At 45.0% G+C, this 22,828-nt stretch overlaps 1 protein-coding gene across 2 annotated transcripts in view; it reads left to right on the forward strand.

Moving 5' to 3' along the window:
* Nucleotides 1–22,828, forward strand: part of ADAM8 (ADAM metallopeptidase domain 8) — a 162,564-nt gene that overhangs the window by 89,652 nt on the left and 50,084 nt on the right. For both annotated transcript variants that reach the window (XM_085608712.1, XM_085608711.1), the window contains exons 13-19: nucleotides 610–699; nucleotides 2,125–2,320; nucleotides 2,403–2,505; nucleotides 3,604–3,787; nucleotides 3,914–3,991; nucleotides 10,521–10,605; nucleotides 15,097–15,211. In XM_085608712.1, coding sequence (XP_085464838.1) covers nucleotides 610–699; nucleotides 2,125–2,320; nucleotides 2,403–2,505; nucleotides 3,604–3,787; nucleotides 3,914–3,991; nucleotides 10,521–10,605; nucleotides 15,097–15,211 — 851 coding nt within the window. The remainder of the gene's footprint in view (nucleotides 1–609; nucleotides 700–2,124; nucleotides 2,321–2,402; nucleotides 2,506–3,603; nucleotides 3,788–3,913; nucleotides 3,992–10,520; nucleotides 10,606–15,096; nucleotides 15,212–22,828) is intronic.

Genomic DNA, 22,828 nt, shown 5'->3' on the forward strand with positions numbered 1-22,828 from the left:
AATAGAAAATGTACTCCCAACGGCATATTACTTTTATAAATTATATTTAGAAGACAATATTTATGTTGGACAATATTTCTGACCGTGATATTCTGACATGTAACCCGTCCTTAGAGTAACTGAAATAAACATGGTTACCTTTGCATTAATATTTGTGGTGGAAACTCTGGCAGGACTCGAATGGGCTGTTCTCTAAGCTAAAACCAGGAAAGTGCACAACTAAACAAACATTTTGGTAGTTGTTTAGCCTTATATCCTCTCCCTAATGCGGAATCAATTTTCATAGCTGGTGCCAAATCAGGCGGAGATTGATGTTCATCTCATGTCTGGTTTGAGGTCTTTCAATAGAAAGTGTCATTAAAATCATCAGAGATAGTTTCCTGTGAGTGTCTGGTTCATGGTCAAACCAGGTGCCTTACAAGGAATCTAAGTAAAACCCCAATTCATAGTGAATACTGGGATTCCGGTTTACATTACACGGGTGCAGACTACAGACTTTTTGTCAAGTGTTTGGAATTATTAGGGATATTGCAGGTAAAAAACATTTCCTAACTTGAAGTAATACTGAAGATGTCAAACAGCTTATTAAAGATGTGCTTTCATTGGCAGGAATGCACGAATCCATGTTGCAACGCCACTACCTGCAAGTTAAAGAGTGGTGTAGAGTGCGCTCACGGAGACTGCTGTCACCAGTGTCAGGTGAGGAAAACCTGTGGGGTGCACGATTACGGCTGTCACAAGTGCTGTCACTAATGTGTCGTGAGAGGTCCACTTCATGCACAAGTATCGTGTTAGGGACCCAATTTGTGCAATCACCACTGTTCCCAGTTTTAGATGATGGGTGCATTGTACACTGATACTGCTGGTATAAGTATCAGGAAGTTTCAAGACATGGACAAAGTGGGCTCTGGCCCAGGGCTCCAGCCTTTCAGGGCCCCCCCTTGATTGGTCCAGCTCTGTTCTCCACACAGTCCTGCCCTGATGAACTTGAATGATTCTTAAACAAAGATTGTTTTAAATATTATTTTCCTTTCATTTATTTTAATACATGTGATGTATGGGAGTCTATTACAGACAGTTGGCAGAGATATGTTGTGTTTAGGTTGGTCGGTACCATGCTTAAAAAAGTTCATTTTAGAAGAAAACAGGATCTCACATAGGAGAAATGGCAGTGAGTCGCAGAGAATATTTGCAATAATAATCGTGAGCTGCTGCTAGATTACAATATTGAAAATACACATCTTAATCCCTGAATATAAGATCAAAACATATTTAGAATTTGGACCAGTGTGCCTGTGCAGTATCAGTGGCTTTGGCAAAAGAGGGCATGAAAAGCTGACATTAGATCATAAATTCAAAGCTGTTCAAAGCTGAACATGGACCTCCAAAATACATTTGGTCCTGAGCCCCTAAAATTCTTAAGATGCCATTGGGTAAAACTCTGCAGTAAAAGCTTTCCCTAGATTCTAAAGTGGTGCTGCACATGCAGTAGCAATGTGAGGACGCCCCGTACAAGAAAGAATGTACACAGCAACCCAACAATGCTGACTACCACCAGTTGTCATACTTCTGCCAGGCAATTGACCCTAGAAGATTCACAAGTGGTTTGATACAGCTATCCTGCCTCACCCATTAATCATCTAAATATTCACCCACAACTAATTAAAATTGAAACATTCACCTCATACAAAAACATACCTAGTCACACTGCTGGAAGCCCATCTTCACAAGCCGAATCAGATGCAGGTCTAAGATGTAAGTCTTATAAATCGTTCGGAAAATCAACTGTGGGCGGTTGTGAAACTAGACTGATGCCAGATTCTATTCTATTGAAATGTTAATAACATAAAGCAGACGATTTAGGTCCTGGTTTAGATCTCGGTGGATGGGCTACTTCATCACAGCGGTGACGGATAAGCTGTCCGCCGATATATAAGTCCCATTATGTCGGGATCACCATTGTGACGGAGTAACCTGTCCGCCTAGATCTAGATCAGGCCCTTAATTTCCTTTGCTCGGAAGCAGATGTGGTCTTTATCCTTACGAGCCCTTGCATGTGGTAGTTGTGTGCCTGCGTATCTCCGGAGCATAGGAGTTTCAAGGAGTTTCTGCTTTTGCCTGCAGATTCGAGCAGTGGGAGATATCTGCCGTCGCAGTCGTGGTGACTGTGACCTTCCAGAATACTGCAACGGGAGATCTGCAGAGTGCCCCGATGACTCCTTCCAGGAGAATGGCACGCCCTGCCGGGCTGGCACCGGCCACTGCTACAATGGAGCGTGCCCATCCCTTACACAGCGCTGCCAGAGCCTTTGGGGCACAGGTACTGTTAAGCCCACATCATGCAACAAAGTCGGCTACCAGCCAATTCCAGCTACTGGGTAAAATTATTTTTCGTTCGGCAGGTGCCCAGGTGGCTTCGGATTCCTGCTTCCAAAGTAATGTCCAGGGCTCCCGTGGCTTTAACTGTGGAAAGACTGAGAATGGCTACAGGGCTTGTAGTCGGAGGTAAATATTTGAAGAAATCCAGTCAGTGCTTTTTAGGAATAGTGTGAGGAGTATCATAGAAAATAGATTTTTGCATCCTAAAGCACTTCCCATGCACTGAAAAATTACCGTTTATCTGGCCTTTTGCAGTAATGCAGCACCACCATTAGGTGTCACCCCCAGACTACTGCCTTACCGCAAATTGCCGAAGCGCCAGTCCTTTTTCCTTTACAGATAGTGTGGTACATTAGTGGATGAGAAGGGCATGGCCAAAAGGGTAGAGGGATACTTGTGCCAGGCTTGTGTCTTCAGTGGGCTAGTAATGACAGAGTGGTTCACATGTCAGACTGGTGCCAGGCAGGATGGGGTAGGGTCAGTCAAATGTCAAGCACTGGCTAGGTCTGGCTGCACCTGACCAAGCCCTGCATGGCACTCACAGCGCTTTGCCAACTGGACATGCCACCACATACATACCAATAGTGTGACCACTCATTCCTTCTTCCTACGAACTTTGTCTGTCTCTAAGAGGGCTTGTGCAAACTCACTCCATATGTATATTACAATAAAGAAAACAATATGAAATTGATGAAGATCAATGCCAAATGATAACTTGATAAAAGAAGCTACATGTAAAGTTAACTCGAGCTCATCTGAACCCCACAGAAAGAATACATGGGGTGACAGTAGCTAGCAAAATGGTACAATGCCCAGAGGAGCCTCTCTGACCCGCTGAGAGATTGGGGGGTACATAGATGTATCTGGTTGGCACAGTTACACTAAACTGCCAGTGCAGATTACAAAGAGAGCCTCACTCAGTAACAAGCCTTTTTTTTAATTAATGGGGAAGGCTGTTTTCACATTGGGAAACAACCTGCCAGGGTGCCCCTGGGGTGGCTATGGGTTGGGAGGAGGCTAGGGAGAGCCAATGTCCCATTAGATGGTGTGTATATATTTAGGTGGTGCATGTTGGAAATATCAAATTGGTGGGTATACTCTCCAAGAGTAGTATCTGACCCACAATTCTTTGCTGAGGTCACAGCTGACATGCAAGACATAGGCTACGTCCCAATGATGTCTGTGGAGCTCCATTTTAAAAGGCCTGCTTTCTCTTTCATGCAGAGATGTTATGTGTGGCCAGCTCCACTGTATGAATGGAGAAGACCTTCCTACCACTCGCCAGAAATACTGGATCAGGCTGGGAAGCGGGACAGAGTGTAAGGTGGCCGAGCTGCCCGATGGCGAAACTGCGGGTTCTGATGACCCTGGGCTGGTGCCCACCGGAACCAAGTGCAATAAGGACATGGTAACGTGCTTTAGTCACCGAGGGGTAACGGGGGGTCACGTGACCGCCTGGGCACACTCAGCATCTAGAGGTTCACAACCCTCTCAGTGCCTGCCATGCCCTAAACTCCATCCCTTCTCTCTACAGGTGTGCTACGAGGGTCGGTGCCAGAGCCTCTCCGTGTATGGCGCCATGAACTGCTCAGCGAAATGCAACAATCGTGGGGTAAGTACACACCTGGGTTGAGCCATTGAACCTTAAGGGCCTAGTCCATGAGGATGGGTGGCGTACAACTACACACTGCAAAGAATTATGACCATATAAACTATTCACAAATCTCAAGGTATGTGCAAGACAAAGAATTCACAATTCCGGTAAATTTCTTGCCATACAACCTCGTCCCTCTTTGAGTTTTTGTTGCTTGTACCCCATTCCCTTACATGGTAGGTAGGTTGTGCTGGGTAACTTCACTTACACACGTAAATACGCCTGTCTATTGTATCACTACGGACAGATTCTCTGTATGGATACGGTTGGGTAAATCGTGAAATTCATATAATACCTTTTGAAATTGTATTTTTCCCTTATGAAAAATATTTTCAATTATATATCTAATTTCCCTACATTCGCCCCTGTATAAATGGGCCGCGAGGGTGCATTTCCCACACTTTCAAAAGTGGTCATGTCTGGTTTATTTGAGCCGGTGGTTTCCGGTGCTCGGCGCTGGCACTTAATTATCAATAATGGCACTTATGACAGTCCTCCACATGGTGGCGCTGTTTGTCTAATTGTGGGTTGAGCACAACAGTTGTTTAATAACTGAATAAAAAATAAAATGTCTAATAGATGCCGCCCAAGCCATTCTTATAGCTTTGGGTGTCTTAGAGTAGTCTGAATTGTCACACTTATAGTAGCGTGATGGTTAGAAGTTATGTTGGTACTGTCATTTGCAGCGCTGGCCGGGACAATGGGTGTTGCGAACTTGGTGCACTCCTGACAAGAACCCTGGCACTTATTATGTTTACAAATTTAACACTGAACTGCCTGGTTCATTTTAGTGTAAGTCTAGAAGTAAGGAAAGTAAGTCATGTGAAAACCTTACGACAACTTTACCTGCGCCTTGCAGTCTTAAAGTAAAAGCACTACGGGATTCTCGCCAATAACCATTTGTAGTAACCGGTTTACTCATCCCTGGAGTCTACATAAGCTACTTAGCAGGAAAACGCGTGATGGACAGAACCTTTAATATTTAGTAGTTGAACCTAGAGACGAGTAGTGGTGTAGTACCAGAAGAAGCATGAACATATTACATATTATGTATGGTTTACAGTATTTGAGCACACAGTGGCCAAGGGTTTGACTGTGAGACAATCAGAGGCTTTTGTTTGAAGACAGGTGTGTAGAAACGGAAAAGAGGATTCCTGCTCTTTGTTGACGTGCAGATGATAGGAGAACCAAAGGCGGATATGATGTCACTGAGGGAGCTGGCATTTCTGGGAAATAGGAAAGGATCAAGGATTGGGCCCTATGAAATGCCGACTACCATGGGCATGGGTGAGGCGTTTGCAGGGCACCAAGAAACACATCTGGTCATTGGCCAGCGTGGATGCACACAGCTCCAGTGTCATGCCATTATTGCCCAAGGTGGTGAGGCCCAAGTGTGGCGTGCCGAGGAGTGTGGGCGGTTGACATGTCTGAACTTGGAATTGACATGGTTGTCGCAGGCAGAGATGAGATGGCAGTCAATTAATCAGGATTTATAAATCGCAGCAAATCACCCATGGGGGTCTCAAGGAGCTGGAGAAAGCAATGAAAAACAAGACAGAAGCAGGAGGAAACACTCAGTTTAATGTAGGAGAGGAAGATGAAAGCAGTAAAAAATGAGGCAAAGGCAGGAGAAAGCACTCAATAAAGGGGGCAAAGGAAGGAGAAAGCAGTAAAAAGTAAGGCAAAAGCAGAAGAAAGTACTCAGAAAAATGAGCAGAAAGGAAGTAGAAAGCAGTAGAAAACAAGGGAAAAGCAGGAGATAACACTCAGAAAAAAAGGGGAGGAAGAAGAGCGGTGCAGCAGCATGGGAGACTTGGGCCTGGGGCTGCTCAGTGGGGTCGCGGTGTGGCCTCCATTAAGTAGGTCCTGGGGGTGGAGTTGAGGAAGAGCACGGTAGGTGCACCACCTGTAGGGTAATTTTAGGGGGGCCGGGCCATGGTGGACATTGATTTGAAGTAGTCTAGATAGAATTTAAAGAGGAGGCAGTGGTTAATGAGAATGGACTGGCAGGTTAGACTGCAGAGAGGACTAGTGGTTTAATGATCCGAGGGATAACAAGGGGTCTGTTCGTGTACGGGACATGTAGGCTAATTCGAGTACAGGTTCCATGGGGGAGTTGGCGTAAAGGAGTTAAGTGGAGCACTTTGTGGTGAGTACCTGAATTAGAAGGCGCTGCAAGGCCATAATAATGGCAATACAGCACTATTTAAATCTCTGTTAATGTCGCCCTTCGCTGCAGCCACGTAGGCTCATTTTCCGCCCGGGTAGCCCTGTCAATAAGGGTGACCAACCGTAAATTTCAAAGACCGTCCGTAATTTGGATCTCACGTCCGTTATCCTTAACAATCCCTTTTACGGACGCCTTTTGTCAGTAATTTTGGGCATTGGGGAGCAGATCTGTTCCCCTGCATGAAGCCTCAGTTCCCTGATGGGGCTCCTCGCCCTCTTCCTGTGAGCACAAGAGAAGCCCCACCTGCCCGTTGTCATTCTGTAAGCTGCTGATTGCCACATACAGAATGGCAATGGGCCAGTCTAGGCTCTTACAGCATGTCCTCTTCTAGCCTCGGTCTAGGGCAGGGCATTCTGTCAGATGGAAGAAATGTGCAAAACGCCAATGCTGCTAGGTGAGAATCCAGTTCATTCAAAGAAGGTGGTGAAACAAGTTAAAAAGAAGGGGCTAGAGTTCTTTCAGTCGCATCATTTTAGAAAAGGGCATTTTTAATATTATATTCAACGAAGCCATGGTTGCTGCATTTTTATTTTATGCAACTAACAACCATTGACAAAGCAAATAGTTCTGGCTTGTAGTAGGTGTAACATTACTTCTTGTGTTTTAAATCTGGATACAATGACAGAAGAGGCAAAATACCAGTACGGCAGCACATCATGCTAAGCACACATTTTTGGCTTAGGTGTTTTAAGCCACGCCCTTAATTACATCAAACACCCCCTTTGGAGAGACCTCCCCATTTTGTTCATCCTGCTTAAAGCCCTGGAAACAACACCATGTCACAGTCACCTCATGGCCTGGTACTGTACATCATGCATGACTCATGACTTCCACTTTTTCAGATTGCCTATGTGCAGGGACATAGTGAACCCTACCCCCCACCCCACCCCATGCTTTATGAACTACAGCAAGGGTGACATTCTTGATGGGCCTCTTCTGTCTGCAACTCTGCAGACAAAGGCTCAGCTCATGACTAATGTGAAAAGGTGAGCGAGTGAGTAAGTGAAGGGATGGGTGTATGGCTGGATCTATTAGTGAAAGGGTGAATGGATGAATGAAAGGGTGAATGGATAGATAATGAGAGAAATGATGGATGGATGGATGAGTGAGTGGAAGGTTGGATGAGAGAAAAGGTAAATGGATGTATGGGTGGAAGGGTAGATGGATTGGTAAATGGGCTGATGGATGAGTGAAAGGATGGATGGATGAGAGAAAGGGTGGCTGATGGGCGAGTGAATGGGTTGATGGATGAGTGAAATGATGGATGAATTGATGAATTGCTAAGTGAAAGGGTGAATGGATGGATGGATGAGTGAAAAGGTGGATGTAAGGATGGATGAGTGAGTGAAAGGGAGGGTAGACGGACAAAAGGATGGATAGATGAGTGAAGGAGTCACATGGAATTAGGCTTTAACCCCTTCCCTGCTCATGACGAAACCACTCCGTCATGAGCCACGGTTGCGCTGTGCTCATGACGGAGTGGTTCCATCATGCTGCGGCTGTTGGCCGCCGCTCCGCCCACGCGGCGCTAATTCCCCGCCTGTGCGGGCAATTAGCGCAGTGGGCGGAGACGTGACGGAACCACTCCGTCATGAGCACACCTCAACCGTGGCTCGTGATGGAGCGGTTCCGTCACGAGCACAGCGCCACCGCGCTGCCCCCAAACCCCCCCAGCGCCGCGGCGGAATTCCTGCCGCAGCGAAGGGGTTAAGATGCAGCCCTATTTAAATCTTGTTATCGCTGACTATGAAAGATTCTTGCTTGCATGTTTTAGGATTGATATCATTCACAAGTCACTTAGTTTCCCAGTCAGAAATGATTGGTCCAGACAGTTGACTACATGCCCATGTGATGAGTTGTCAGTACCATCCACCATGCATGTTTTATTTTTTTGTAACTTTTATCTAGTTCAGAGGAAAAGATGGATACTTCCGGTACTCAAATCACTTGGTTGGCGACAATGTCGTCCTGCAATTATGGTTATGCAATCCCTCGGGGAAGAACTAGTAATTTTATGTTTCGACGTTTTTAAATTCTGTCTTCTTTTGCAGAAAGACTATCCCCATGTAAGAACTTGAACTGTATAGTATAATTAATTGACTTCTCATATGCTGCTGTTCATCTAGTTTTTCTGGCTAATGTATTTCCTTTTAACATGTTATTTTAACTGTATTTTAATGTGCTTTTATGATTATTTTTATAAATAGCCGAACAAAGCTTGATTGATTTTATTTGATTTGTGTGAAGGAGTGAAAAGGTGGATGGATGAGAGAAAGGATGGATGGATGAGTGAAAGAATGGATGAGTGATAGGGTCAATGGATGGATTCATGAGTGGATGAATAGATGGATGGGTGGATGGATGGGAGGAAGGATGGCTAAGTGAAAGGGTCAATGGAGAGAGAAAGGGGGAGGATGGATAGATGACTCAAAAAGTGAATGGGTGGAAGGATGAGTGACTTGGTGGATGGATGAGTAAGTAAAAGGATGGCTGGATGGGTGAAAGGGTAAATGGCTGGATGGATGAGTGAATGGATGGATGAGTGGAAGAGTGGATGGATGAGTGTACGGATGGATAGGGTGAACGGGTGGATGGATGGATGAGTGAAAGTGTGGATGGAGGGATGGATGAGTGAAAGGATGGATGGGTTTGCAAATGGTTGAATATGTTTGGATATGGATGTGTTTACTTATATACTATTGCACAACCTCCTCTGATGTGTCCGTAAAACGTACCTCTCCCGAAGTTTTGTCCTGAATTTTGACCTCCTGTCCTGAATTTTTGTCCTGAATTTTGACCCGTTGTCCTGAATTTTTACACTCACCGTCCTAAATTTGCACCCATGCCAGTTGGTCACCCTACTGTCAATACCTCACCGGTCTGTTACATAAAATAAGCCCAGATGCATAAAGAGATCTCCCTTAGAGCCGAGTACACCAGAGAAAGCTGCATGAAACGTGAATCATGTAAACGTTTTTTATTAAAAAAGAAACGCGGCTTTGGTCTCTGTTTATGATGCTGGCGGGAGATCGCCCTGGTAGCTGCGCCTCAAATGGCGAAGAATGCTGACTGAGCCGGCCGCCGCCACAGGAACGCACTGTAATGTAAACTCCCAGATATGGCGCGTGGGGTATTGTGGAATGAGCCGTTGTTGCTCGAGCACAGGGTTAACCGAGGTCGCAGAATTTTGGAAATGGCGCCTACCTGACAAAGAGACGGACGAGCAGGGTCACAAGATGGAGCACCCTCTCAGCGCTAAAAGGCTCACAGGCCTCCTTTTAGTCAGTCATTTATTATACCCGTGCCTCAGAATGGCGGCAGGGTTGGGACAGAGACAGTCACATATCTAGCGCATCTCTCAAAGGTCGAAGTGTCGGGGAAGACTCATTGACACGTTACACTCGTATCTGGAATTCTGGTATGGCAATATAGAGCCAGCCACGTGTGCGGTTCGACTCAGTGTGGCAAGAGGGGGGTACGATTTAAGCCACATTTCTGGATTGCGTTTGTGGGGCAGGAAGAGATGTGAGGCACTTGTCTGGCTAAAAGGCATGGCTGGGAGGATAACTAAAGGGGCGAGATACACGACTGAACTTTGAAAAACGTCTTTATTCGTCTCCTAGCTCTCCTCACTGAGGTAATAACTATACACTGGCAACATTTTAAAGTAGCAAATGGTTCATACCAAGGCGCAATTAGGGTGCGTAGGAAGGGCTTATTAATAGAGATAACAGGGAAACAAGGTGGCAAGGAGTGGAACAATGACAGTTATTGTGATGACATCAAAATAAATGGAAGCTGTAGATTACAACAATAACGTGTGGGGCTCACCTGTGAAAGACGGTAGGGCTGGAGAAGGATCTCTCAAAGGCCAGACCCCTGGTTCTGAGAGGCCAGGCGTGCTAGTAAAGAGTCAGTCGCTTGTCACCTTCACCCCTAAAAGGCTGGTAGGGATTAAGATGAAGAGTGAGATGTATGACAAGTTCAACTATGAAAAGCGGGTGGGTCTGAGGCAGGGTCATTTACATGTCAGGGTAATATACGACAGGTGGTTAGAGCCTGGGAAATTGTAGTGACTCGTCAGGTTTGCCTTTATAAAGCAGATAGGGCTGGATATGAGTCACAGGCCACCCTGACTCGGCAATAAGGGTGCCTTTACTCCCACTACCCCATACCATCCTGTCTTCTTCTTGACCTTTCACCTTTCTCTTCCCAGGTGTGTACCTGGCCTTTCACCTTTCTGCTTTCTCTTCTCAGGTGTGTAATCACAAGCGTCAGTGCCACTGCGACCCCGGCTGGGCGCCACCGGACTGCGCCTGGAAGATGAGCGACAATGATACAGGTACCTGGATTCATGCTTAACACCAATAAAGTACTCATATATATATATATATACACACACACACACACACACATATTTTGTTTTTTTAGCTGAGATAACTTAAGGTTAAAGTGATGTAATAGTTAGGTGAATATATCAGTGACAACATTAACGCATCAGTGTGAGCAGAGAAACAGATCTCAAGTCCGCTCCCAGCTGGCGGGAGCATTTTTAAAGCTTCTGACCGCTGGGAGCAAATTTTGTGTTTGCTCCCTTCTGGTGGGAGATTCATAAATGCATCCACCAGGTGGTACCAAACACAAGGGGGTGGGCTCCCCGGGATACATCAATATAAAAAGTTAATCGCCTTTGAAGACTCAGGGAGAGGGGGCCACACAGACCCCTCCCCTTTTTTGGACACTTTAGCCCCTTGGGTGGGCTATCCGGGGCCTATTATGGCTCTGGGAGGGGGGCCTGTGGCCCGCTCCCCTTAATTATAGAGATTGGCCCCAGGGGCTGGGGTCCCCGGTGCCTTTGGAGGCTTGCGAGGAGAGGCGCGTGGCTCCCTACCCTTTTAGCAACATTTTGGCCATGGTAGGGGGCCACCCACCCCTCCCTGTTTGAAATGCAGTCCAGGGTGATAGCCTCCCCGGGGTCTATAATGACTTGGGGAGGGGGTCAAGCGCCCCAATCCCCTTAAACAATGCGTCCTCGGGCCACCAATAAATTGTCCACAATACCGCAGGTATCTCAAAGGATTGTAGCATAATTGCTGATTTTTGTGTATTTTGAATGCCCCCACCACCACCACGGGGCTATGGGGAACACAGTATCACTACCCTGCCTCCATATGGGGCATATTATCAAGGACGGCGTTAACATTATCGCCGGTTTAGCGGCAGAAAACTGCCGCTAAACCGGCGATAATGGGCTTGATAATATGCCCTGGAGAATTCCCATAGAAGCCCATGTTCACCCCAGAACATGGGCTTCTATGGGAATTCCATAGAGCATATTATCAAGCTCATTATCGCCGGTTTAGCGGCAGTTTTCTGCCGCTAAACCAGCGATAATTGTTAACGCCGTCCTTGATAATATGCCCCCAAGTTTTTTATTTTTTACTTCCGGACAGGGGACTAAGTCCCCGAATCCTGTAATGGCTGCCAGCCAAATTTTTCTGATGTTACTGGCAGCCAACCAGAGCGCTCACTCCTGTGGGAGTTCATTCCCATGGGAGCGAGATAGCCCAAGGGGTAAAAAGCTCCCTGGGCCAATCAGAGTGCTCTAATTTTAAACTGGCGCTCCCGCAAGACTCTCGCAAGCCTCTTGCGGACCCAAACATCCAGATACACAGTCACATTTAAACCATATTTCTCAAAAACTACTCAATGGATTTACACCAAATCACAAAGAGCACAATCAGCAGCCCAAGATCTAGCTTCATGCCAAATTGGGTGTAATTCCATTCAGCAGTTTTTGCAGTAGCGCTTCTTAAAGAAGTCTTTGAAAAATACATGGGGATTTTGCATTCTGAGAACCCCCTTTTGTCTTGGCCCCCGCATGACGGATCACGTCAAAACTTTACATACACACTATAGCCAAAAAGTAGCACCTGTTTTTTTACAGCTTCAGTAAGATTCATCAAACGGGGCAAAGTTATTAGCTGCATTTTCTATGGAAACGCTGACCTAACTATAACTACCCAGTGGCGACAGCAATAAACATGCATTCACATATTTATTCCTACAGTGCAACAGTCAAATTCCAATTTATTATTACAATAGTGTGAAATTCACTTGAAGAAAGCATTGTTTACTGCGTCACAGATTACCTGTTCCAATAGTTCTACACAGGAAAGCACCTCTCCTTATAGACACTAGGCATCTCCTATGTGCTTTTACCTTGCAGTTCCAATTTAACCCCCTGTATTCTGGTTTTGGTTATAAACATTTTTGTTAAAACAAATATACATGAAAATTGCCATGCGATAAACCATATATACAGATGCTTATGGAAAGGTGTTTCCTGACTTAATGCTTCACATCCCTTGAGTTGTGGGCCCTTTAAAAATGGTAATACAAAGCATATTATACTCTGCACATCTGCGTATATATGATTTGTGTCACAACATTGACTGTCTTAACTTTGACCACAATAACTTTGACACAAAGGGCCTTATTTATGAAGCCTTGAGTCACTTTTGAGCCGACGTTGCGTCACTTTTAGAGACGCAGCGGCAGCGTGAATAATACGCCACATGTTGCGCCATATTTACGAAGTGACGCATCAAGGCATACTAAGACATTGACATGCGTCACTTCGTAAACCCCTGCGCTACATTATACCTGCGTCAGGTATAATGTATGCAGGGTGGGCGTTCCACCCGCAAGAAAGGGTGGTAGGAGTGGCACAGTGAAATCTTTGAGATTTTGCTGCGCCACTTCTAGGACGCCAATGCATCAAAACCTTCACCTGCCTCATGGCAGGCGTAAGGGTGATGCAGGCCCTTTCACATGGGGCTTAACCCACGTGAAAGGAGCATTGCTGAAGTTGGGTCACGCTTCCGGCACAACTCCAGCAATGCGCCACTTTTGCGCGGACAGATACGTCAGTACTTAAGTGTGAAATAAATTACATTTCAATGCTGCTGTCTCCGGAAAAATTATTCAGTAGTCTTCCCTTTTGGAATCTCCAGTTAACCAGTTGCATATGGTTCTACTGGATCCTGTTGCTGGCATAAGAGGTCAGATTTACTAAGGTTTTGCGTCGGAGTTGCGTCACCTTTATGACACAATCCTGACGCAAAATCCTTTTTGCCATTTACTAAGCCATGAAAAGCCACACTTCTTGGCTGTGCATGATTTAGTAAATACAAAGGACTGCAAGGCAGCAATAGTGCTGTCTTGCGTCATTTTGCGTCAGGCAGTGGTTCCATGGATGGAGCATGGGTATTCCCATGCATCCACCCATGGATTTTGGTACATTCTCAGATTTACTAAAGCTACTAAACCTTGGAATACGTCGAACAGCTATGCCTTTCCGAAGCCTGCATAATGAGGGGAATATCTTGCTGCGTAGAAAAGTCCTGTTGATTCTAGGTGTGTCTTGGAAATGGTTATTGGTGTCTGAAGGTGGGTATTGGTTTCACTTGGTACTTTTATTTAACCAATAGAATTTTTCTAATGCAATGTCCCAAATGCCCGAATTTTAGTATGCACTGGTTGAACCTAGAAAACTAAACTCCCCCCCACCCCCAAGTTTTCCACAGGGATGACGTCGGACTAACCAATCAGTTTTCGTCTACAAGTAATTTGAGATTGTTAAGCGACATTTGATAGGACTCTGTAGGGGGCCAGTTGGTAAACAACAACATTATCGTACTTTGAGGACGACCCAAGATGGCAACACCTGGAGTAAGAAAGACCATGTTATGATGACTGGGAGCAATATTGGGTTGAGGTCAGCACCCTCCGGGATGGGCTATGCTTTCTAGAGGACTAGGGCTGAGGAAATGTACTCGTGATTTGCATTTTTAGTGATGTAAATAATTTCAAGGACCCAGTTTTGGAGCTAAATAAATAGAACATGGTGTAAAACCTGTATATCCGCTATTTACTGCAGAATTTCATCTTTAATTGACTAATTTAGTAGTGGCTTATGTTCCTGAGTAGAACAACATGCACATTGTGCGAAAACGCTGCCTAAGGGTTGGCAACACGGCAGCTACATAGAAATGAGCAAGGCAATCTCGGCACGTGCTATGAGTCCGGTGACAGGCCGTTGACGCAGACATGTGAATCAACAGGACTTTAATTTCTGTGAGAGAAATATTGGCATCCACAGGTCTCACATATTTGTATCCAATAGTGGCTTCTCCGCTAAGGTGGAGGAGCATCACCCCATTGCTTGTTGAGCAGTGCAAAATAAAAATAAAATGATAATACCAAAAAGTTATTATCACTTTATTTTTCTTAGCAGGACTCTGACTCCAGCCAGGTCGGGCGGGGCGGGGCTGGGCTCCCCCACGTCAGAGGGAGCAGAATGGGTTTACACCCCCTCCTTAAGGGCACATGACTGCTAGGTCGGCCCTCTGGGGCCGTCCAAACAGTAATGTGCACTTGCCATGTCCTCCACCCCAGTCGAGAACATGCCCAGCCTCCCAGTTACTGCCTGAGCGGCTGTTTCAGCCGCTCACACCAATCACAACGCTGCTCCTGCAGGATCATGATTGCCCTGTAAAGGCCAGGAGACTAGGTGCCTCCGGGGCTCTGCGAGGACTGTGGGAGAGACATGCAGTGGCAGCAAAGAAGGAAGTTATTTTTTTATTTTTGTATCATGCCACCCCCCTCGTGCCCCTCCATCCCCGTACAGAGGCAGCCACCACTGATTTTAGAAGGAGTAAGAGGGGCGTGATGCACTGAACTCAGAGATGCAATTTACTCACATGATGTATTGGTTGTCCATGCTGGCCTATTTATCACCTCTTTCTCTCCCTCGCCTCCCTTCTGGCAGGAAGTGCAGCCCTGACAGTGGTCGCGGTGCTGGCGTCCCTCATTCTTCTAGCCATTCTTGTCATCGGCGGGGTGGCGTACTATAAATGGAGCCAGAAGAAGGCCTCGCCGAAAAGGTAAGAAATTGTCACTTGTGACGTAGTGCTTCTGGGTCATTATCAGATAGTGCGCTCAAAGTGTCACTATATTGTTTTCACTCAAGAGAGCGGATGGATTAAAGCAGGTCCTTACAAAGCCCATGCAAAATTTGTGTTACGTAACATTTACAAAATCTTGTATTATGCAATTTCACATAATTTTTAGGTCTTGCCTGAAACAGCAAATGTACTTTATGCACCATGGATTCCAAGAGATTGTGTACGAAAGGGGCTTGCAGCCTGCCCATTGCTTAACCTTTGTTGCCTTCATTGTCACTCTTGTTTGCTGCCTTCTAATTGGTCAGCGCATGCTGGCTTCACTTCCTCTTCTTTCGGCAGTAGCATGGACCAAGTACTGATTTCTTTAGCTTGATTTTTGTTCTTCCACAGATTGCTCTGTAATTGAGGCCCTACTTTTATTTTTTCTTCTTCCCTGTCGTCCCTGTTGAACCTCTTGCCATTTGTAGCTATGTTTTACTAGGCCACACACTTCAAAGAATCACTTTTCTTCTTTGAAATGGATATTTATTGTGACAGAAGATGTATCTGTTTTTATTGTGATAACATATGTTATCTGCTTCCAAATGTATTTTCACTAACACATTGACATAGGTGCAATTGCTTTCTTTTTGCAATAGGATTTTTCTTTTTCACCCATGGGAAGATTCACTGATTTGCTCAGATCACAGGGGTTGTTGTGACGAGACCTAACAAGCACTGGCAGAGCCAATAGGTCTAACTTTTGAGAAGATTGACTCTGCCATTGACTTTTGTTAATGCTGTACAGCATGGGCATTGCCAACTTTGGAAATGACTTGTAGCCATGCTGTATAGTAGCATGGCTGCTGTGCAGTGAGGAAAAAAAAATAATAAAAAAACGGACTCTGATGTATCCAGTGCTAATGCATTAAAAAAAGCACATATCCCAGGGTGTATGGTAGCCCTTTTTTAATTTTGTTTTAGCACCACTGTAAAGCATCCACGCTGCTGTACAGCATGGCTACAAAACATTGGCAAAGCCAACCGCTTTCATAGTTGAGACCTGTTGGCTTTGCCAATGCTTGTTTTTCTTGTTGGAGACTGGTTTGAGCAGAAAATGTTTCCCGGAGAGACATTTTCTGCTTAGACCAGTCTCCTACTCGTACCTTATGCAGCCTTTTAACACGAGGCATGCCTGCTTGCGAAAAGTTGATGCAAAATACTGCCACACCACATTTCACACTATTCGCATAGTTCCATTAGTTTTCCTATTTTTTTTCTTTAAAGGAACCTAAATGTTCAGTGTAGGATGATTCAACAGTGTATCAGTGCAATTAAAGAAGCCATGCTATTTATTCATTAGCAGGTGATAGTGAATCTGTGGGTGCACCAAAACCCTCACACAGCTGGGTAACTGGGCGTTTCTAAACCGGATGGAGTCAGGGTCGGACTGGGACTAAAAAATAGGCCTGGGCAACAAAAGTGCCCTCCAATAGTAAAACAGATCGGTAAAAAAGTGGCCCACATTTGGAAGTCAGGCGATTTTTGAACTTGTTAAAATGCGATGTAGGGGAATTTTGCAATGAATGGGAGACAGGATGCGTTTGTGTTTGCTGCAGGAAATGCTGGTGGTAATATCAGGGAAAAAAAACAAAAAACGGCTGACCTGACCATTATACAGGCCCACAAACTGCTAAAAAAAATAGGCCCACACAATGATCTGTCATACCAACCCATTGGGCACTGCCACATCGCCCTTTAGGCTGGGCCGGCTTTAGAGCAGTGCGTCTAGCGCGGCCCACTGGGCGCTGACCTAGAGGGGGGGTGTTGACCTCAGGTGGGGGTGCTGTGTTTAGCAATAACTTACGATTTATCATTTAAAGACAGCTGATGCAGAGTTCCTTGTGAGTCCAGATTTCAGGCAGTAATAAAAATGCCAAGATAACTCGTGCTATTAATGTTACTGCTAGAGAGAGATCGGATTTTTGTCTAGTGGCAGCTGAGTGGGTTAGTGAAGCCAGCCTATACTTTGACAGCACTTTAAAATAAATGAAGTGTATGCTACAGAGGGGCTATTGAGAGACGAGGGGCCCGTTTGCCAGGTGGTAGTGAGGGAATCTGAGGAGTAGGAAGTCATGGAGGGGGCGGGGGGGGGGAAATAGATTGTCGCACCGAAGTGGAAACACGGAAAGTGAGTGAGTTAAAAAATGGACAGGAAGAGAAAAAACAACTTACACTTCAAGAAAGTTTTCTCTTGTGTACCGTGACAGACCCTGAAGTACTGAAATATTTCAATAGTACGCCCTCAGAACTGTCTCTAAAACCTGTGGTATTCCTTTATATATATATATTTGAAAGCGTGTGCATGAAAATATGTGGCTTGGCACCGTTATTTCTGCAAATCCCCATGGACAGTGGCGGGCTAGGTAACAAGGCTTTGCCACTCGAAGCAATGCGGGCCTAGTATGAACCATTGTACCGTGGCTGTTTTTGGTTCTCAGTGGTTTTCTTCATGGACTCTTGCAATTTGTGTGATCTTTTAAATGTGTTTGTGCTTTCTCTCTAAGTGAAACACCACTTATCAGTTCTTCTACCATATTATCGAAGTTTTAATGTCGCTCTGCACTTATATTGACTCCACAATAGCCACTTCCAATATGGATGTCGAGTTAGAACCGTGAACCTTTGCATCCCTCTCTGTGCTAATGTTGATATCTATACAGTCGATATGGTTGTGATGACATTTGTGAAGGTCGATATTATTGGCCTTGATACTGTGACATCCAACCATTAGTCAGTGGAATGTGCATTTAAGAGCGTTTTGAGGTACAGTGGCTGAAGGATGCTATTGCTGAGCAAAATGTCTTGAGTCAGGCCCTTGCTTCAATGTATGTGTGTGCGTGCGTGCGTGTGTGAGGTGAGAGGTGTGTGATCATTTGGTCCCACGTCATCTTACTTAAGTAAACCCACCGAATGTGCAACTTGTTGCAAATATCAAATCACAACCCATCCCATTGAAAACATCTGGTCAATTGATTACACCTCCGTACTTAACGCAAAAAAATAAGAATTTCACAGAATTCATAGTAAAACTGTTTTAACTGCTCCAGCCCTAATCCTTACATTAACCTCTGCCTATGGCCCAAAACATCCCCTAATTGAAGGGAACCTTATAATTTTGACTGAGTTGTACTTGTAACAAGAACGTTTTCCAACAAGATCTTTAAAACGGGTATTACTGGAACGATAAATGTGGTGTGATAAGAGGATACTGATTGGTCCTGACAAAGTCTACACAGTTGTGCTTTTTTTGTGGGGAACCAGTTCAATTACAAGCAGCAGTTATCTCACAAGAGTCAACTCTAGTGAGTTGAAAAAACAGAAAAAGCGTAGTTAGGAATATGGGCGATGGTAGATACCCTCAATGAGGTTTGTGCAGGGTTGCCCACCCTTGTGTTAAATATATGTGAGGAATGTGTGCCTCTCCTTTGGGCTCAGCCCCTATGGGAAAAATGACTGGGACCACTGAGGCAACATGCAGACGAGGGCTGGGAGTAACACTGACAAAATACTATACCTGTATTTTTCACAGTATGCAATTTGTGACTTAGAAATGTTACAGCAGGCAAACACATTTTTAAAGAGGGGTCCGGTGGGCTCAGTCCTACCCAAAGGCATAGGGTTGCTTGCGCAGGGTTGGGGCCTTGAGTGCATTTGACGGTGTGCTTGGAAGCCAGGCACAGAGAAGGGGCCTAGAGTGCTGGAAGGCCAAGCACAATTTGTAGGGCTTTAGGCCCCCTACAGTTGCCAGAATCCGAAAGACCCTAAGGGCAAATGAGGTAGATCCTGAGTTCCCCACTGTGACACTTTGGGCCAAGAATCCCAAAAATAAAGGTCTCACAGAGGTTACTGTTGATGGTGAAGCAACCTCTGTGGGTCAGACATGGTAGCTCCGAGGTTAGTAGGGCTGAAGATGGGATTCTGAAAGGAGGCCACCTCCAAACAATATTCTGCAGACAGTACAACAGCTCAGCTCTCCCCAAGACTGGATGGCCTGGCACGCCCTTGGTGTTACATTTAGTGGAAGCAGTAGGACATTTGACAGTTCTGTAGTCTCTGATGAGCTGCACTGGGTGCAGTAAATCTTCCAAAATCTTTTCCTGTTTGTGTTCCTCTGTCCACCTCAGGGTACCATAATGTATGACCGGTGCGACACTCACAGGGTCAGCGGCAGTTTAATGCCCTCTCGCCTTCTGCGCTCTCAAATGACACAGGAACTGGAGGTGGACATCCATCTTTGAGTGCTTTTTCCTCTATTTTTGCTGTGTCCTTCAGTTCCAGGATGAGCTAGCTTCCTGCAGAGGTGAGGCCGCTGACTTGGAACCGCTGACTCTTCGTGTTCCCGCGTCCTTACAGAGATGGTGATGATTCAAAACCGAACAGCCATTGTCAGCGAATTTGGGCGGTCGCGTTCTGATATACAGACCATCACCTTCACTCTCAACCCCACACAAAATCACTGCTGTGAAGTTTGAGAAAATTTGCTCACCCTAACTTCATGACATTTAAAAAATCTTTTGTATGAAATATTATTGCAAAAAAAAATTATGTAATAAAATCGCACAACTTTGTTGATATGCACAGTTAAGCAAAGTGCAAGAACGCTGTGACGTACAAAAGTTGAGCACTTTAATGAAATTAAAACAATTTATTAAGTGCAAACTTATGCCCGCAGGTGTCTTGGCGCTGAACAACGGGACAAGGAAGTACAGTTCTGGTCTCCTAATATTGTACACAAAGCCAGGTTTTCAGAGACTTTCTTAAAGCAGATAGGGAAGGAGCAGTTTTAAGTTCAGGGGGCATTCCATTCCAGGGTAGAGCTGTGGGCCTGAAGAACCATACTGGCAGCCAAATTGCAACCTCAAAAAACCTCTACCCCTCATGCAGCTCATCAGAGGCGATAGGCATCATTTAAAAAGCTTTATGCACTTGCACAAAGCACCTGGCTTCCCACAATGCACAGGCCACTACAGACAATGATGCAACTATACAACGTCACTGTCCTCCTGCAACCAGTTCGGTATTGACTGCATTTTGTGGGAAATTTAAAGGGGCTCGCTATTGACACTAAAATATATGGTCTTAACAAACTTGCTGGCACTTAATTGGCTAAAATATCAATTCAGATTGTGGATTACTGGTCACTGAATTACTAGGACAGACTTGACCATACTGGTACAATTACACTAGTAATCCAGAGAGGGATGTACCCAGTTATAGTACCTACCTGTAAAAGAGTGGTGCATGGGAATTAATGGAAAATGAAAACTGAGAAACCACATTGGAGGAAATCAAACCATGGAAAATCAATTTTAACGAAAGAGAATTTTAAGGAAATAAAATACATCGAAATTTGAAGGGAGCATTTTAAAAGAAAGATGTTTTTGGGAACAATCCAAAATTACATCGAGTTAGGTTGGAGTTTAGGGGTAGTGAGGGTTTTTTTGTGTTCAGGGAAGGGTGAAGTTTAAGGAAGATGTGGGGTTTTTAGGAGTCAGGAAAGGGTGGAGTTCAGGTGTAGAAAGGGGCGTTCTTTGGGTCCAGGGATAGGTGGAGTTCAGCGATAGTTAGGATTTGTTAGGGATCATAAATGGGTGGTGTCTGGCAGTGGTCAGGGTTTTTTAGGGTTTAGAGATTAGTAGAGTTTAGGGGTGGTAAGAGGCTTTTAGGGCACAGAAATGGGAAGGGAGGAGTTTAGTGGTAGTGAGGGTTCAGGGATGCGTGGAGTTTAGGGTGGTGAGGGGTTTTAAGGGATTAGGAATGGGTAGAGTTAATATGTAGAAAGGGATTTTTAGAGTTCAGGGATGGGTGGAGTTTATGTGTATAAGGAGCTTTTAGGATTTAAGGATGGGTACAGGGTCAAGGATTGGTGTAGTTTAGGTATAGTGACCGTTTTTTAGGCTTCAAGGATGGGTGGAGCTTATAGGTCAGGGATGGGTTGAGCTTATGTGTCTTAAGGTGTTTTATGGGGTTGGGTTGGATGGATGGTGTTCAAGGGTTGTGAGGGGGTCAGGGGAGGATGGTGTTTAGCAGTAGTGGGGGTTCACCTAAGCAGCACCCACAGCAACTGAGAATGTGAATGATAGAAATCTAAAGTAATGTATCTTGAAAAAAGCATTGAATTAAATACCTGGTAAAAATGTTTCTGAAACACCAGAAAGCATTGCATCTACACCTTTAAATAGGCATGCAATAGCCAATTTAAAAAACAAATCATGAATTGGTTCTAATGAAATGGTAAATGCCATTCTTCCTGCAAATTACAATTAAACAGTTTAGGAAAAGTGGTTTCTCAGTAATGGTATTCCATGAAGTAGTTTTTCTATGAAATCATATATTTCCGTAATATGGTCTGTTTCTGTTTTTCAAGTTATGGCTCTGGATGCACAGTCAGTTTATATAGGGTATTTTTCGTGTCATACTTTTTGTGCCTATACCTAACACTGCCTAGAGAAACTGACTGCTTAGCTTTACTACTGCAGGAGAAGCAGGTGCCCAAAAAGGGTAGCTCATACTGTTAATGAAAATAGCAAACAGTGCCCTCTTGATGTTAAGTAATGGATACTGCTTTGACCACACTCCGTGGTAGTTTGAGTTTTCAAGTGTTTTTTTGACCTTGGAAAAAGGAAATGCCAACTCCTCTCTGTTAAGAGCCGAACCTGTGATTTAAAGGTTACACACAATGGGCCTCATTATGACATCGGTCAAAACGCAACCGACAAGCCGTCGGTTGCGGTCGGACCGACATCTGGTCCTGCAGTTCGACCGCCGCATTATGATGCAGGGGTGGAGGGACTGACCGACGCTTCTGTTGGTCGGAATGTAATTCCAGACGATAAGGGTGGTGCTGCTCAGATTACCGCTGTAAGGATTACGATGTCCTTTCAGACAGCCTTTCAATGGAGGTCCGACCGCCATTGAAAGGCTGTTGGAAATGTATTTTGGAGGGCCCAAGCAGGGCCTCTGTCACACAGCGACCTCTGCTATGAGACCTGGGATGCCAACCCAAACATCCATACCCGCGTGCCAGACACTATATGGTGCCTGGCATACAGTGTATGAATGTTTGAAAACGTACATTTTACAAATGTGCCTTGTGCTGCGGCCCATTTTTGACTGCAGCACAAGCCGCAATGGAAAAACTGAGGTTTCCACCACCTAAAGGGTAGTCACAATATTGGCTTACCCAATCGTGATTGATGGCTGAGTACTCTTGCACAATGAGCACATCTACACATTAAGTAGCCACCTTTAGTACCAGGATTTACTGGTGCAATGAGTGTTTACACGTTAAAATATAAATATCTGCGGCAATGCTTCTTTTACTTGGACGAGGAACTAGTAGCACGACCAACTCTACTACTGGGCCAATCATATGTCTCCGTACAAAAAGCATTCAGCAACAAAAGAAGCATTGACAACACCAAAGGTTAGCACCTTTTGTTGATGCTTGGTATTGTGGGTACGAGAAAGCTACATTGCTTTCTTCTACCACTCACATTTGTGATAGCATCCTCCCTACATATCTTCCTGGATGCCAAATCAGAATTCCACAAT

The sequence above is a fragment of the Triturus cristatus genome, chromosome 1_2, assembly GCF_964204655.1.
Source record: "Triturus cristatus chromosome 1_2, aTriCri1.1, whole genome shotgun sequence".
NCBI classification, from domain to species: domain Eukaryota; kingdom Metazoa; phylum Chordata; class Amphibia; order Caudata; family Salamandridae; genus Triturus; species Triturus cristatus.